This window comes from Mustela lutreola, chromosome 11, assembly GCF_030435805.1.
Source record: "Mustela lutreola isolate mMusLut2 chromosome 11, mMusLut2.pri, whole genome shotgun sequence".
Classification (NCBI taxonomy): Eukaryota; Metazoa; Chordata; class Mammalia; order Carnivora; family Mustelidae; genus Mustela; species Mustela lutreola.
In genome coordinates this window covers 83,880,193-83,898,354 of record NC_081300.1, presented here as the reverse complement: position 1 = coordinate 83,898,354, position 18,162 = coordinate 83,880,193, and the positions used below count along the sequence as shown (strand labels likewise).

Genomic DNA, 18,162 nt, shown 5'->3' with positions numbered 1-18,162 from the left:
TAAAAAGAGCTTTTATTCAGATACACTAATTTTGAGGGCAATCTGGAAGTACTAACACAAGTTATTCTTAATTCTACTGAGAAGCTTATGAAATGACTTTCTTTTTAAGGTGAAAATTATATAATCCTCGTGTAAAGAGAGTGGCAGTATTGCTCAGTGAAGTCAGACATTTAAGAATAATAGTAAGCCTAGCTGCCATTCTCGGCCTAGTGCCCACAAGTTCACTAGCGTTTTCACAGGAACTTGAATGTCATTTAAAGAGCAACTGCAGTCAACTGCCCTCCTTCTTATCAAAAACAAGCACTTGTAAGAATAGCTAATACTCGGGGTGCCTGGGTAGCACAGCTGGTTAACAGTCCGACTCTTGGTTTTTTCTGCTCAGGTCATAATCTCAGTTTCATGAGATCAAACCCTGAGTCCGGCTTTGTGCTCAGTGTGGAGTCTGCTTGTCCCTTTCCCTCTGCTCCATGCCCCCAAGCCCTGCTGCTCATATGCATGTGAGAGAGAGAACTCTCTCTCTCTCAAATAAACAAGCAAACAAATTGAATTAAAAAAAAAAAAATAGCTAACACTTTCAGAATGCTTCTATTTCATGCTAGATCTTCATTAGATCTTCATTCTCACAAAGCTGCTTTATGATAGAGCAACTTTATTATCCCCATTTTCTAAATAAAGAGATGGAGTGAAGAAGGGGAGATCTGAACATCACTGACCAGCCAGCCATACAAGATTTTCATAGGGAAAAAATTCCCATTAGGCTACGGGTTGTGAAAAAGGCATGAAAGTCATGTTAAAAAATTACAGGCAGCTGGTCATCAGAAACAGAGTTAATAAAAAATGGTATCCTGCCAACAGCTGTTTCCTCTGGTTGTAACATCATCACAAATCCTTACAACAAATAAAACAGGGAAGGTAGCATCACGTTGCAGCAGAACAAAAAGGGAATCGACGAAATGTCTGATAGTGGTAAAAAACGAAAAAGGGAAGCAATGCGAGAACTGGCATTTTAAATGTGCACTGACTGTTTCACAGACAGGAGGCTCACCACACACAACTCAGGGTCAGCTATCTCAACTTCAAGGGTTACACCACTGAATAGCTTCTTACCCATAACAAAATCAATCAAAAGAAAAGCACAACATATTTTATCCAATGAGTACATTATTAAAAGGGCAGAGCTGGGCAATTATAAACTGCTGAGAGCGCGAGTGCATGGAAACTGGAGGAAACCATACAATAATGGCCTTATATGGTAAAGATATGGATGAATCATTTCTGAGAAACACTGTGCACGAGGATCTAATGAAAATGCATTTCTCATTCATACACATGACACATCCTCATTCATCATGCAGTGAATAGACCGAGGCATCCATGTCTAATTGCTGGCTTGTGAAGGACCACTCAGAAGGGACACCCACTGCCAGTCATGGGGACAACACAGCTCACCTGCACCTCTAAGCAGCACAAGTAAGTGAATGCTGAGGTTAGAAAAAAAGAGTTACAAGAATTTAATGCCCGTCCCCCCCTTTTTTTTCCCAATTAAATGGTCCTTTAAGTACTACCTGTTTTCCAAGACTTACATATAGATTAATTTCATTTACTAACTAATCAGGTCACTGTCTTCTTAAGGATGTGTCACACATCAGCTGCATCATCTAGAATATCACTCATTTTCTAGCATGGAATTGCAAGTTTAGCTAAGAACAATCCACCACCATTTAGACTCCCTGCTTTAAATAATGTTTAAAAATTTATCAATTACTTACTAGTCCCTGCCACTTGTCACAAAAGAGCTCTTATTGTACCTCTCTAGCTAAAACTCCAAGTGGTGGGAATGGCCAGCAAGTCAACTCAAGTAGCAAAATGACCAAGATTACCAACGGCGCTGGCCCTGTGCCTAGTTCATAAACTTGTGACATATTAGTGAAATAGGTCAGGGCACTGGCTTACGGACTGTCATTATCTAAAAGATCCAACAGCCTACCCAGGGCCCAGCAACATGAGCCCCAGGGAAAATTCAGCCTCCAAAGTGTGTGTACAGCTGGCAGAGGGGAGAGGTGTGACAGCACAATTTCCATGTGGCTGGCCCGAGCTGAGGCTGATGGCTTTGACATGTTCCAGCCAGCAACCCTCATAGTGGCAGAAAACCACCTAGACACTACCACTATCATTTACTCTGGGTTTGGGGAAAGTTCTCAACAATTTCAAAACAGCCACAAAACTCAAAAGAGCTCCTGGAAACTGATGCTTCAACTATATCCAGAGTTAGGCAACACTTTCCTCCAATAGGCATTTTTGCAGAAGGGAAAGTAAAAAGCAAAATTTAAGCACCAGTAAATACATTATCTAACTGCTCTAAGAAGGAATGATTGTGATTTTAAATAACCTTGAAAACACATTCCTCCTGAGGCATACCAAATTCACTGTAACTCTTATGACATGACATTTCTAGTTGTTAAAGACACTTCCCATCAATTTCAATGGTAAACTGTAACTTCTGCCACTTACATATCACAGTGTATCTTACTAGTTTCTCACACCTCATGTCAAAAAGGAATCCATACTTAGGAAGTACACAAAGTGCATTCATCCTACATGCCAACGGCAGTACTGTGCAATCAAGAAACTCTAAAGACACATGAACATAAGTGTACAGAAGTCTTCTCACACATCTCTTACTATAAAGGAACTCTACTCTGTGATTTTTTTTTAAGATTTTATTTCTTTATTTGACAGACAGAGATCAAAAGTAGACAGAAAGACAGGCAGAGAGAGAGGAGGAAGCAGGCTCCCTGCTGAGCAGAGACACCACCCCCCCTCCCAATGCAGGGCTCAATCCCAGGACCCTGGGATTATGACCTGAGCAGAAGGCAGAGGCTTTAACCCACTAAACCACCCAAGTATCCCTCTGCAATGTGTTTTTAAAGGAGCTGATAGTATACCAGAGGAACCTGCACACATTTTCAACCTCCCAAACTCTCAAAATTCAGCACTGGGAAGCTTGCCCACATGACTTCTGCATTCTATAAAAGATCATTCAAAATGACTGTTTCTTAACGTAACAACAACCCCCAAAGTAATAAACATTTTTTTTTAAGATTTTATTTATTTATTTGACAGAGAGAGATCACAAGCAGGCAGAGAGGCAGGCAGAGAGAGAGTAGGAAGCAGGCCGCTGAGCAGAGAGCCCGATGCGGGCCTCGATCCCAGGACCCTGGGCTCATGACCCGAGCCGAAGGCAGCGGCCCAACCCACTGAGCCACCCAGGCGCCTGTAATAAACATTTTCGACCCTCATGTTCGCTTGCTTAACTGGGGCTAGGGAGCATCTAGCGGGTCCTTCAAATGCACGCTTTCGTTAAAGCCACAAAGGATGCTGACCAGCAGGCTTACTGTTTCTCACAATAACCTAGGTTTCCAAAAAGTTAATAAACTTCCACAGTGCTGAAAAGTGACATGTTAATTCTACTAGTCAAATCAAGTATTCTCCTTTAAGATGCTCCACTTATCCCTCATACAAGGTCTTTCTAGCTGACATCCCAGAGTTCAGTCATGCAGACCCACACTACTCCAGGATGTGGGCTTCTGACAGCAGTTCACACTGTTCCCCTCAACCAGTTCTGCACAGCAGCTTTCCAGCGCCTTTCCAACCTCTGATCCGCAGTCATCTCATCCAGCCTCTTCGAAATCTGTGCTTATTATCCAGCCTGACTGCACTACCTTTGGATATAAATGTCTAAAAAGTCCTTCCCTATCCTGACTCAAGGAACAAGAGACAAAGATTTTCCAAACTTTTCGTCCCTACTTTATATATTTTAGGGAGAAAAAATGCTGGTCAAAATAACTTTATATGCCCAGAGTTCAATAACTTTATCATTCTGTTCATACTTTAAAAGATCTTTTGTAAGGCACTGATAATGACTTCTTACTGGCCTCAGAGTAATACCCTGAGAATTTCTGAATCTCGACAAGGAGAATGGTAAGTCAAACATGTGCTTGGAAGCAAAGGAAAAGTTTTCAGCCCAGGCATAAGAGCTCTATTCACACTGTGCAGAGCTCAAAGGATGTCTACTGAAGTTTTTTTCAACTTCCTTTTTCTTGTTTCAGTATTATTTATGTGGATAAATGTTCTGTTGAAATCTCTTCGGGCCCTACTGCTCCACATGAAGAAGCTACAGAGTCTGTGATCGTGGGACAGGGCAGAGTGGCACAGGGAACATGACACGGACTTCTACAGCAGACCGGCAAGACTGAGATACACAATATATGTCTTGCTGACAAGCTGACCACTGAGAGGGGCTGCTCCAGATCCAGGACTAATACAGCCTGGGGTGGTTTTACTTTAAGGGAACCAAAAACACCAACCTTAAGGGTAAGCAGAGGAGCCCTGGAATCAAGCACACAGTTTGGGTTACCCAGTCCTGTCAAGGAAGTGAGATCCTAGAGCTGCCAGAGAGAGGCAGTGTGGCTCTGTAGAGAGCTCATTTGCCTGTGAGCAAAGAACAGGCTTTATGGGCATTAAAAAAAAGTCAAGCAAATTATTTGGCATCATAGGTCCTCTTTAAAACCTGGGTCTAATACCACATAGACCATTTTAAAAGTCTTAAGAATATGAAAGAAGTTACTGTAAAACTATGGATTTCACAATCAGAAAGCAAAACACTGGAAGTTAACGTTTCCTTGCTCAACCATGCCTAAATATGCCATAGTGCAGAGAGACACTGTATTTCCTAACAATTTGTAAAGTGAAAACCTCATCAATAGACACAAAATTCCATATACTTCTGGTCTGAAAATAAACACAAACTAGGAATCCAGGATGAGGTAGAACCCAGTCAACATAAAATTCAGTTCACAAGCAAAAGCTGAAAAGCAAAATAACTACTGACCTAAGTGTAAATATAGGAAATTAAAACAAATTGTTCAATTTCACATCAGAAAGGAGAGTAATCAGTTGCCTAACACCCTGTATTCAGCGAATGACACTGGGGATTTCTCCCTTAGAACCCTCTGTGAATGACAACTCCAGAGCTACCCCCTTTCAGTCCAAACCCTGCAGTGGGTTACGCACAAAAGCTTCAGAATAAAAATCCACCCTCCTGGAAGTAGAGATGAAAACCAGAAAAATACTATAACTTTTTTTTAAAGGTAAATGCCTTGCAGTTCCCTTCATGTAGTAGTTACGAACAAGCAAGAAGATGGGAGTAGAGACCCAGTTCTGTAGACTGTATCATTTACTCACAACTTAAAAGCTTAGCCAGATAAGAAACCCAAGTCACTGGTCCTCTAAGAAAGCCAACACGTGCTCCACCACTCACCCTCCCAGCTCAGCTTCCCCTGGACTCCACTCAGGTCCCACCCCACCAAGTACAGATATTCAACTCGGCAGCAGAAAATTTGCTACATATGGCTATAAAGGAGCCTTCTGGACAAATCAGGACTGTAGATATTTGTCCATTAAACCCTGGGTCTATTTCAGAGTAATGTGTGTTGGAAACCTTTTCTTTACTGCTTTGCCAGACCTGGGTTATAATGTTTATACAGTGAGGGCTTTTGGTAGCAGCACTTGCCTGTGTGCTCAGCACAGACTCGAGCTCCAGAAAACCAGCAAAGAGTTAAACGTTCTTTGCACTTGACTCAGTGGCTTCCCTTCACCAAATGCTCCCAGATCCCACCATTCTCTGAGCCACCAAGCAGCCAATCAAAGCAAAGGAAGGAAATTATCCTGGCCAGCTGACAGCCCCAGAGCTCTGATGGCCATATATGGTAAAAACCCTGTCAGGCCTACAAGCCGGCTGCTGTGGACATATCAGTGAACTGCAGCAGCAGCAGCAGAAGCCAGCCAAGGAAACGTACAAAGGACAGGCTGCCTGCTCATCTCCAGGGGAGGAGGACTGGGAGGGGAGGGTGGAAGCCGTCATAGGCGAGGGCACACTCTGAGTCACAACCACTCACTGTAATCAAAAATAGCCCCAGGGTACATTGTGAGGTTCCTTCTGCCAGGACTTTGTGCTCCATTGTTAACTGGGGGTGAGCAGGGTATCCCCCCTAAAAGCCCCCATAGCAAGACTGTGGAAAACAGTCACTGGGAGAAAATGAAAGGGCCCTTCTGTGGCACTTCATGTGGTAATGAGGCCGTGCAGCGCTCGTGTGGCTGGCAGCTCGTGACATAATTTGGAAGTCATTGTTCTGCACCTGGTGCCGTCCCCCTGCATCCCCCACCCCCCCAACCCCCGCCTTGCAGCCTTTCACCACCCATACAATTGACAGTGTAAGGTGCTCCGCGCATCAGACAGCGTCTATTTCAGGAGGCAGTGAATGGGCATCCCATGACACATCAAGACGCTGGCACTGAATAAAATTCCCTGCCCATCACACCAAAGCGACCATGTGCCAAATGCCCACATCTGTACAAAGGGCTACTGGCATTGCTACCCTTGTCCAAACTGGAGCACTGCTTTTTGTGGGAATGAAAACCGCGTGTCAGGAGTGTGCAGTAAGAGGGAGATGCAGCCAATGCAAATCCAGCAGGTGCCGGCAGTGACGGGGGGGGGGGGGGGGGGGGGGTGTCACAGAGAAAAGCGCCATCGGGAGACTGCCATTCCTTTTGAACTAGTGCATGAAAGAAGGCACTTATCAGCACGGTGCCTGGCGCTTAAAGGAAGCGCTCCATAATGTGAAGTGCAGCGATTTCCTCACTGTGGCTGTCTCCTCGAGGCAGGGAACAAGTCCAGTACTTTCCAGACCTTAAGATAATTCTCAGAGCTGACAGAACCAAAGCCCTGACAAGCTAGTGTTTTTGTTATTAAGCATTCTAATGGCAGAAAAAGAAGGAATGCAAAAGATTAAGTATCAATTAGACCAGTTTCTATACATCCCCCACCCAAAAAAAACCTTTCACACTCAGTGGGGGGGAAAATGTTATTCAAAAATACACATGTACAAATCAAATACAGACCAAGAGGCCCAGGTTCTAATCCACAAAGACCCTGGAGCTCTGAGCCCGCACTCAGTCTGAGCTTTAATCCTCACACCTGCAGAACACAGGTGTGACAGCAACCCTACTCATGCAACAACTAAGACCATTTAGGAAGGGGACCCTCCAAGCACATTCTGAGGTCATTCTGGAGTCATATTCTTATGAAGATGACATGAAGTCGATGTTGCCTTTTCCTAAAGAAGACGTAAGAAAGATGCTATGTGGATCCAGTTACGACAATATCCTAAAATGGAGAGTGCTGCTTATTTTCTGGTTCTTCTCCATTTAATGATGAAGGAAAACACTAATTTTGCACTATTTACACTGGAAGTGATGGAACAAAAAGGACAAAACAAATGGTTTTTCGACCAAAAAGCGATCCTTCACCTCCTCTTAATCCCTCCAGTCGAACATTCCATTTCACCAGTTTCACTGAACGCCCATCTCTACACCCAGAAATCTTGGAATCTGAAGAAGGTATGTGGCTCCCACTTGATTCTCTGTCCTGCTGGGAATGGAGCACCTCTTCAAATTCATCAGTTTAGCAAATCAGCCGAGCTCTTCTGTTTCATCCCCAGTTCCTACGTGCAGAAGCCTGAATTCCAGCAGAACTTTTTCTGTGATGTCTTCCTTGACTTAAGAGCCTCAGTTGGAACTCATCTCTCATCACCGTGCCAGAGAACTTCATGTACACACAAAGCTCCCCATCAAAGAGATCAAAGTCAACTGTTACCAAAGCTTTTTAAGACCAAGAGCCCAACACAGATCTTGGCACAAAGGAGGTACTCAAATATCTAAGGAATGAGTATGTGAACGAACGAATATGATTTTTTTGAAGTACTGTTTTAGAATTCATTAAGGCTTAAAGAACAATTAGCTCTTTACACATGCTCTGATAATATTACTGACAATTTTTAAAAAATAACCTTTACATGTAATAAATTCATTGCAAAACATTTTGAAGAAGAACAGGTAATGATTAAAGTAGAAAATAAATACCACTGTCAGTCTCACCATCAGTATTAACATTCCAGACTTTTTCCCAAAAACAACATAATTTGAAGTTATACATAGGACAGTGACTATGACCTTATTAACACAATCTTTTTAGGTTATAGGATAGTATCATAGAACACAGGATAACCAAATCTTGCCATAAGACAAGACTGCTACTGTACAGAACCTCTTGCTACTGTATAGAACCTCTCAATTATTCATTTAAGATTTATTTAAAAATGTATCTGCATATATTTATTTTCTGTATAGAAAGTTTAAGATACATGCAAAGAGTGCATTTAAAAAAATGCACTCTGGGGCGCCTGGGTGGCTCAGCGGGTTAAGGCCTCTGATGCCAGGACATGATGCCAGGACCCTGGGATCGAGCCTCGCATCAGGCTCTCTGCTCAGTGCAGAGCCTGCTTCTCTCTCTCTCTCTCTCTGCCTGCCTCTCTGCTTACTTGTGTTCTCTGTCAAATAAATAAATAAAATCTTTAAAAAAAAAAAAAAAAGAGTGCCTAAAACTCCCAGAAGGCCTTTAAGGTGACTGTAAGTAACTCATTTATTCGTGCATTGTGTGACCTAACATGATGAGTCAAGCGCTATATTCTGAGAATACATGAATTAGTTATCAAATCGCTGCTTAATAATTTACCCTAAAACTTAGCTGCTTAAGAGAGTAAACATTTATTGTCTCATAGTTTGGGGGTCAGGAGTTCAGAAGTATCTTATCTGGGTGGTTCTAGCTCAGGGTTCTCATGAGTGATGTGTCAGCCGGGGCCATAGGATCCAACTTTCAAGACAGCTCACTCATAGGGTTGGTCAAGCAACGCAGATGATCAGTGGAAGGTCCCGTGGACCTCTCCACAGAACTGCTCAGGTCTCCTCAAAGCAGGCTGCATCCCAGAGAGACAAAGTGGAAGCCAGCATGCTTCCAGTTCCTAGTCTCAGAAGTCACACGCCATTAATTCCACCATATCCCAGTGGTTACAGAGTTCAGCCCTGTTTAATGCAGGAGGAAACCACACTACAGCATGAACAGAAGGAGGTGAGAATCTCTGGAGGCCATCCTGAAGGTCTAGCACACAAACAGTCATCTGGTTTGCATCTTCCATGCAAGTGAATGTCAAAAGATCAAGAGAATGTAACTGTAATCATTCTCCCCTTATCTGTTAAGTGGCTACAAAAATATTACAGTACAATGGAATGATGCAGGACGTGGTACCAGCAGCATGGATAAGCAGCCAAGGGAAGCCAAAGGATGATTTTCACTGATTCAGTGAATCAGAAATAACATCTGAGTTGGATACTGAACAGTCAGAAGAGGTACTTAGAATTCTGACTGAAAGGAATCAAGATTTCTTCAATAAATATGACAGAATAACACTCTAAAGCAGCCCTTGGCAGCCCAGGTTCTATGAGAAAATTAAGTCCTAATGCTCTAAGGCAGCAAATATATATGTACTGAATTAATTTCTCTCCCACGCATCTAGAAGGCATAGCATGCCCCATCCTTGAAGAGAATTAAGAAAATATTTACTGAAATGATTTTCCGTGGGACTGAATTCTTTCACAAAACCCTAGCTGAGAAAGACTACCAGATGAGTTGGAAAGATAGCTCACAGACATAAATAAAGCCATGTCACAAATATTCCTATACTCGGTTCCAAAAACAAATGGGAGAAAAGTAACTACGTGCAAGAAGGTACTGCACAGCCATACCAGAGAAGCTAGAAGGAGAGGGGATAGTTAACCAAAAGGGCGACAGAGGACTGGCCACAACCAGCCCTCCCGAGCCCAGCGCAGAGCTACCTCAAAGGCAGTTACTGAGAGGATGAAGTCAGCCATAGTTCCAACAGCCCAAAGTAAGAATCGTCAAGGGAGGAAGGGAGAAAGCAATTAGGGAAGATGGGAGCCCTCCGATTTGTACCCTCCACCTAAGGACTGTTAAGAGATCAAGAGCACAGAATTCTAATTAATTCCCCCCCACCCTTGTTTTAAGTTAGGATTTACACGTTCCCTGTAATTTGAAGCTTTAGTGTGTATGTGCACACGCGCACACACATGCACCTTCCCACAAACACTGGTGTGTATGAGCCACCAGGGTTCACGACAGGGATGGGAACGCCTTATCCCACATCACCAGTCGGCTACTCCACACAGGAGAGGCTTGTTCGTGCCCACACGGTACAGCGCACAGGGAGCTGAAACCTGTATGCTCTTGATACAAGGCAGCTTGCGTAATCGTGGGGCGAAAAACCCTTACAGCCAAAACCACAAAGCAAACTTCTGTTCTGCAAGACTGCTATTATTCATCCTCTGAAAGACCAAATAATAAGAAAATGTATAAAGCCACACCTTGAAAGTCACAGCATGGCATGCCATAGCTTGATGAGAGCATTGCGAAAGAGATCCTGCACCACGTGTGCTAATCTACACCACCCCACCTCAGGGCTGAGTACCTTCTGTAGTCCTCTAGCAGGGACCTCCTACAATCCCACTTTCCCTAATAAAACCTTAACAAAAACCTCATAAACCATACACTTAAAATAAACACACATCCATTCCTAAGCTTGCCTCTTGCTATGTATGTGTTTTAATGTATTTATCCCTACTACTCTTCACACTTAAGTCCGCAGAGATCACAATTTTCCCAGAAACTAACCACAAACCTCAGGAAGTAGCAATAAGAAGCCCTATTTGCTGCCGACACTAACCAGCTTTGAAGAGAAATTCATGGAAGGCTATGTTTTTAAATAGGAACCTTTGTGGAAGAGTCATAATAAGTCTTAAGATCAGTACATGCATATTCGGTATTAATATGAACAGAGAGCCCAAAAAGCACCACCAAAACTCACCTGCCTGCTTATAACCACAAAAAAAAGGGGCTGGGGGGGGGCATTAACAGAAGTCTCTGAGGTAGTTATTAAAAACCATACCCATCTCCTACAATTCATGTTTAGAGGAATCCCAGACCACTGACAACACATACTGGAGCCCAAATGTATTGGGCTCCCAAGAGCATCATTTCATGCGATCTTAATTTCAAGTATCGCTTCACACTATATGTAAGAATTGATGAGAGCATTGCGAAAGAGATCCTGCACCACGTGTGCTAATCTATACTGGTTGTTTTTAGATTTAAACAAAAGCAGCACCTCATTATAAAACTATTTCAAAGTTGTCCCAAGACTGAAGTTGTAGCAAGGAAAGAGTGACAAATCCATGTCCTATTACAAGTCTGTGACTGAGCCAAGCCAGTGTTCTTCCTCTATGCCACACTGACCCTCAGGGCTAAAATACAGACACTGTAATACACAAAATCCCACATAGTACCTGTGAACCCATCAATTATAAAAGTCATTAATACCAAGTACTGGCCTTATTTCCGATGGCTGGGCTTAGCTTATGCCAATGTCACCTCCACCAAAACAAATTAGTATTTAAGGAGCAAAGCCACACAGACCGTATTAAAGTCTGGGAAAATGACTCTTGAGGCTCCTCCAAAAACTAACACTTCTTCCAAACATGGCAATTTTTTTTTTTTTTAAAGATTTTATTTTATTTATTTATTTGACAGAGAGAAATCACAAGTAGATGGAGAGGCAGGCAGAGAGAGAGAGAGGGAAGCAGGCTCCCTGCTGAGCAGAGAGCCCGATGCGGGCCTCGATCCCAGGACCCTGAGATCATGACCTGAGCCGAAGGCAGCGGCTTAACCCACTGAGCCACCCAGGCGCCCCCAAACATGGCAATTTTTAAAGCAACTTACTCTACCTTAATTCCTATACAACTGGTAAAAGAACAAAATACTAATGCAAGTGAAAAATCATAAAAACCAGTTCACTTAGGAACTGCATATAGGTCTCCCTTAAATTACATAAATGAAACTCAAAGCTTCCCGTGGTTTGTAAAAGCAAAGATATGGCCACACAGCCTTATGTGGATGTGGAACTTCAAGACTATGTGAACTGAGAGGAAGATTAACCGTTTAAAAGTTTGGGCTTAATTGGCTTGTCCCATTTCTTGGAAGCTAAATAAGCAAATTAGTCATTCTTAAATAGATCTCTCACTCTATAAAAAGGGAGAATAAAAACTCAAACTCCAAAATACATCATGGTGCTCCGCTGCCTGATCTCAGCTAAGGTAGCCTCTCAGATGGGCACCACAGACCAACCACACACAGCTGACGTTGAATTCAAACTCCCGCTCTACATCAGGTAAGCAGTGGTAATACTGTAATACATTATTTGCCACTAAACATTAATTTTCTCCACAAAATAAAGCTGAGTAGAAAATTAAAATTTCAACTGAATGAAAAGAGTCTCCTTTAAAATGTAATCAACAGGGCACCTGGTGGCTCAGTGGGTTAAGCCTCTGCCTTTGGCTCAGGTCATGATCTCCGGGTCATGGGATCGAGTCCCACATCGGGCTCTCCACTTGGCAGGGAGCCTGCTTCCTCCTCTCTCTCCGCCTGCCTCTCTACCTTCTTGTGATCTGTCTGTCAAGTAAATAAATAAAATCTTAAAAATAAAAAAATAAAAAAATAAAATAAAATGTAATCAACAACTCTGTCAGTAAGAAGGTACATGTGGAAACACTAATCAAATCTGTTCCCTAAAGGCATCCATCTACTATTTCTGTAGTGAGACGGTCCTATTGTATAATATCACATCATTCTGGCCACTAAAGTAAAAATCAGATGTTAAAATAAGTCAGTCATGAGGATCTGAGAGAAAGTAAAGTATAGAGGAATTAGAAGTTTTCCTAGTGAGAATTTTCCCTAGGAAAAAACATCAAAATAGAATGGGAAACAATACTTTGACAGAAATTCACTTTACTGTAACCACTTTCCAAATCACCCAGGCCATCATGATGACTACCCCTAATATACATGCCTCAGACTCATGGAGACCCAAGGTTCTCAGCAGAGTAGAAACAGCTGTAATGTGACCCAACACCTGCATCCTCACCAGTCCTGAGCCCTTATCATTAGAACTCAGGAGTCACCAAGCTTATTTTCCTCCTAGAACCCAACCAGAAAATAACTCTGCAGGCTCGCTTGCTCTCTCCATGCCCACCCTCTCAACGCCCCACTTATCTGCAGTCCTGGGATTTCCTGTTAAAGCAAGTACAGAGAGCCCTCTACAATATTCAAGAACAATCAAAAATTCACAAATCTCCTATCTTTCCCCCCATATTGGAGAGGGCTCCCTGAAGGGATTAAGGTCAGGAGACTGGGAAGCCCAGTAAGGCTGAAGGTCACACATAACAACTTTCAGTAAAGATCCTTTATTTCTACCACTTACTTGCACTGCTTAGATTCTATGCTGAAACTCAGTCTTGTCCAGACTTAAAACCCCCATTGCTTGTAACATTTTCTTAAGGTCTCATCCCATTTATCATTCAAAACACCAAAAAGTCTCCATCCTCATGACCTCACAGGAGGAGGAGGAGAAGGAAAAGAAAGGAGGAAAAGAAAGGATGAGAAGAAGAAGAAGATTAACTTAAAATTTTCTGCTCAGGGGCAGGTGGGTGGCTCAGTGAGTTGAGCATCAGAATCTTGATTTTTCGACTCGGATTATGATCTCAGGGTTGTGAGATCAATTCCTGCAGCAGGGTCTGCACTGGGTGTGGAGTCTGCTTGAGATTTTCTCTCTCTCCCCCTTCCTCTGCTCTTCCCCCTGCTTGCACACCTGCTCTCTCAAAATCTTTTTTTTTTTTTTAAAAGATTTTATTTATTTGTCAGAGAGAGAGAGAGAGAGAGAGAGCGAGCACAGGCAGACAGTGGCAGGCAGTCAGAGGGAGAAGCAGGCTCCCTGCGGAGCAAGGAGCCTGATGTGGGACTCGATCCCAGGGCACTGGGATCATGACCTGAGCCGAAGGCAGCTGCTTAACCAACTGAGCCACCCAGGCGTCCCTAAAATCTTTTTTTTTTAAATTTCTGCTTCTTTTAGGTGAAAATGGGTGGCTCAGCCGGTTGAGCAGCTGCCTTTGGCTCGGGTCATGGTCCCAGGATCCTGGGATCGAGCCCTACATCAGGTTCCCTGCTCAGCAGAAAGCCTGCTTCCCCCTCTCCCCCTGCCTGTCGCTCTGCCTACTTGTGATCTCTCTCTGTGTCAAATAAATAAATAAAATCTTTAAAAAAAAAAATTTCTCCTTCTTTTAAAAATTGCACTTTTTGAAAAAACTTCTGTAAAAAATGCATGATTACTAATCAAATCATAAAATGCCTGTGCCTGCCCATGCTCACAGCATTGTTAAAATAATCTCTTCATCCAGAGAAGGCATACCCAAAATAGAGTTTATCATTTTGTTTGATGATTCTGTTAAGAAAAAAACTGATGTAGTTAGTGAAGTGTGTGGAATAAGCCTCAGTTATATCAGAGTCTAATGGTCTCCACAGTCACACAATTCTTAGTGAACTATCAATCCTCCACGTCACTCTATTATGAAATAAATCAAGATCACCAGAGGGTGCCTCAGAGAGTAGAAAATCAGATTACTTACCTTGTGCAAAGGGAGCACAAGGAACGCTCCTCCCCCACTCGCTTCTATGATAATGGCAACAAATCTGGGATTGACAGCGCAAAAGGAACTATCCCAGGTCACTCGAGAAACCCGGATGTCATCATAACACTGGTCGTTTTTTACCGCTTGTCCAAATACATGCCGAAACTTGCTCTGTCGTACCACTCGCCTCATTGTGTCTGTGGAAGAGCAAAAAGTACATTAAAATCCAAACAGAGAGAAAAAAAAAAAATCAGAATATGGCATTTTTGTCTGCTCTCCTAAAAAGTAGCCAAATAGCAAACCCAAATTTCCTTGAGTAGCACATACTCAGAGAAAACAAAATGCGTCAGGGAAAGAATTACAAAGAAATGAAAAATTCCTAACTCAAGATCCAGAAACAGCTCATCAGTTTTAATTTCAGGAGAAAGATCAAGGCAAAGAATGAGGGAAAATTAGCCTTTCAGAGTTGGGTAGGAATTGGAAGATAATTCACTCCAACCTTTTCCTTTCATTGCTAAGGAAACTCCAAAGAGAAGTCATCTGGTGAATCTGAAGTTAATGCAAATCCCCCAAAAGTTATGATACTGTGGCTTTTTCCTCAGTGTGCCAAGGTGATTTTTCAGTTTTAAGCATTTTTCCCAGACATCAGCTCTCTCACTGAGGACTGTGCCCTAAGACCAGTTATGTGTAGTGGCAAATTCAAGAAACATAAGCAACCATCCTTGTCTTCAAAAGCCTTCCAACATAGGAAGAGTATCAGAGCACCTTAAAACAGGACTTCTGGTCCTAAGTGCTAACAGGAGTTTTACCAAGGCGCCAGACAGGTCAAAAGCCAGAGCCTAGGAAAGAACAGCAAAGGTTTAAACAGAAAGCAATGTGATAAAAGTGCTATTCAGAATGACAAAAGGTCTAACAGTAGCACAGGACATATTAGATGGGAAGAAGCTATAAGCAAGGTGCTGGCTGAACTGTGGCAGTAAACAAGCCTGAGAAAGTTCCAGAATGATGGTAGCAGTAGTAGTCAGACAAAGGAAAGGAAAAACTCAGGGAGGGGAAATGGACAGGTTTTCATGTCAGAACTGATCATTCACCACAGCCACTTCCCAGGTAACCAGGGGACTTGGAAAAGGGGAAGTGATGCCAAGCTGGTGTTCCTGGGCTTCCTCATAGATCACTTCAGACTCCACATTCCACTAGGTATCCCAGAGACATGTGCACTGAAAGCTTCGTGCATTAGGATCACAAGGCCTCACCTGATCCAGGTTCCCTAGGCTGCAGCCAATATAATTTTCCTGTTTGCTAATATGCAGGGCATTCTGTTCATATTGGCTAGGACAGAAGGAGAAAACATGAGAGGAAATGGAACACTGTCAAACCTGACAACTCAGCTGAAAACCAGCACCCCGATCACCATGCATAGGAAGGTTAACACCTGTCTACTCATGCCAAATGGGACACATGGTGGGCTGCTGCTAATTCCTTCCCTCTGATTCTCTTCCTCATGGCTCTGGGCCCACTGCTAAATGCAGAGAAAGATCATTTATACTTGCCAGAGCCTCCTTCTACCCTTCCAAGGCATGTGCAAAAGTGGCCTCTTTCCAAGTCTAGGGCATGTGGCTGGGCTGAGGCAACAAACCCTTGGCAGGCAACTGAGCACCCGTGTTCCTCAGCCCAGCTGTTGCCAGAACTTTCCAGCTGACTACCAGGACCATACATTTAGAGCATTTGGTAGAGGAGATGGCAAAGGATTTGCTTCCACTTGGCCAGAGTCTGTCATTTGTGGAATAGCGTGAGTATTTCTCAAGTATGAATAGGTAAGACAGCTTCCATGAGCTGGTGAGAACCAAAAGAAAATCACATCCATACAGAAGTCAATGTACAGCCAGATGGTCTCTGGATCCATTTCCCTATATAGCCATCTGCACAAGTTAGCAAAAGCTAAACTCCCCACTGGTACCTTCCAGCAAATGTTTCAACAGTAAGTTAACAGAGAAGAAAGGAAGGATTGCACCATATTTCAAAGAGTTATTATTGTTCATGTATGAAGTTTTTACAGATTCAAAACATAAAAATCCCAGTAGAAAGTTATACAAAGGACATGAAGAGGTAATTTACAAAAGAAATATACTTATCTCCACCCCTTCCTGAAATCCTAATAAAATGCCAGTAAAGGAAGGAAAGTAGGTAACACCAAGGATAGGACAAAGAACACTGGAAAGAAGCCTACGAAAGAGCAAATGTGGGGGTGCCTGGCTGAAGAGTAAATGTGACAAGAAAATCTGGGAAGAGAGAAAGCGATCACGCACATGTAATGACTGAAGTGTGAATGTTCTCCATTCAGCTGAGGGCCTCAGAAGGAGAGGCTCACAAAAGGATGCCTGCCCAAGCTCACAGTGAAATCCCAGAGCACTCAGAGGAATAGCTGTGTTATCTCTGAAGACAGGGATGTGGAAAACAGGCTGCAGAGAAAATTGAGTGAAAGCCTAAATTAAGAGCAGCTAGACACTCAGATACCCTCCTCCAGTGCTGCACAGTAAGGGGACTGCCCCATGCCAGCCTCAGCAGAAGCCAGGCTGCAGGCCCTGGGTAAAACATCAGCAAGCACAGGTGAGCACAGGTATGAGCAAGCACCACCTACAACCTGGGTCTGTACAGCAGGTTCCCGGCCTTTGTTCTTAGGCTCCCGGAACACCAGCTGACAAGTCTGGGTACTACCCATCCCACTGTACAGATGAGACCTCATCTCCCTCTGTGAGCTCCACCACTCAATCAGCCCCTCCAATCGCACAAGGACATCTGAGGAGGGCCTTTAACTTAAAAAAGAGAAGCAACGTTCCCTCTTTACTCAAATAGGCTAGACACCATCTAATCTCACCAACAATATGAATATAAATATATAAAGTGCTTTGAATGTCCTCAGTGAAAGACATTATGCAAATCTGCTGGCTGACATCTGTACTAAAATACCTTTAGAAATCATTTCTGTATTACGCATGGTGACAACTTACTTTCATCCTAACCACAGGAGTCAGAATGATACACAGGTTCTTTTGCTCCAACCATGGAGAAGAGTGTTAGCTACACAGCAGAGTCAGTGAGAAAAGGCAGTACTTCCAGAGCTCTATGCTGATGGAAGCCACATCTGTCCAAGTGGAACTTGAGGGACAGTATGAGCCCATTTACAATCAAGGTTGAACCTGACCTGGGGTCAGCTGTCCACACATGGCACAGCTGCTTTTGCTGAGTACTACAGAGAAAAGCAATCAGAGGGCAGGCTCCAGAGTCAGACAGCCCTTTGAGTGAGAGGCACAGGTCCATCATTTACTTCCTGGCCAAGGTTCAACAGGGCAAGTCAGTGTCAGATTCTCAATCTGAAAATGGGTGCAACACATATGAAGCTGAAGTTATTATTAAATGAGTACTTGGTATGAGGATTGTAGGAGGAGATTAATATGTCAGAGCACCTTGTATGGTTAGAAACACATAACTACGCAGTCAATGTCAGCTATTGTTACTATCCTAGAACTTGACATAAAGTCATTCAGATTAAGATCCTAGTTTTGCCACTTATTAGCAAATTATTTAATCTTTCTGAGCTTCAGTTTCCTCTTCTATAAAATAAAGGGATTGATACCTATAATAATTAAAAGCATCATCTGGGGCGCCTGGGTGGCT

The 18,162-nt window shown here is 43.1% G+C and overlaps 1 protein-coding gene across 2 annotated transcripts in view; it reads right to left on the bottom strand.

The window, feature by feature from the left end:
* Positions 1-18,162, bottom strand: part of CORO1C (coronin 1C) — a 75,155-nt gene that overhangs the window by 36,300 nt on the left and 20,693 nt on the right. For both annotated transcript variants that reach the window (XM_059139187.1, XM_059139188.1), the window contains exon 2: positions 14,485-14,684. In XM_059139187.1, coding sequence (XP_058995170.1) covers positions 14,485-14,679 — 195 coding nt within the window. In that variant the 5' untranslated portion in view covers positions 14,680-14,684. The remainder of the gene's footprint in view (positions 1-14,484; positions 14,685-18,162) is intronic.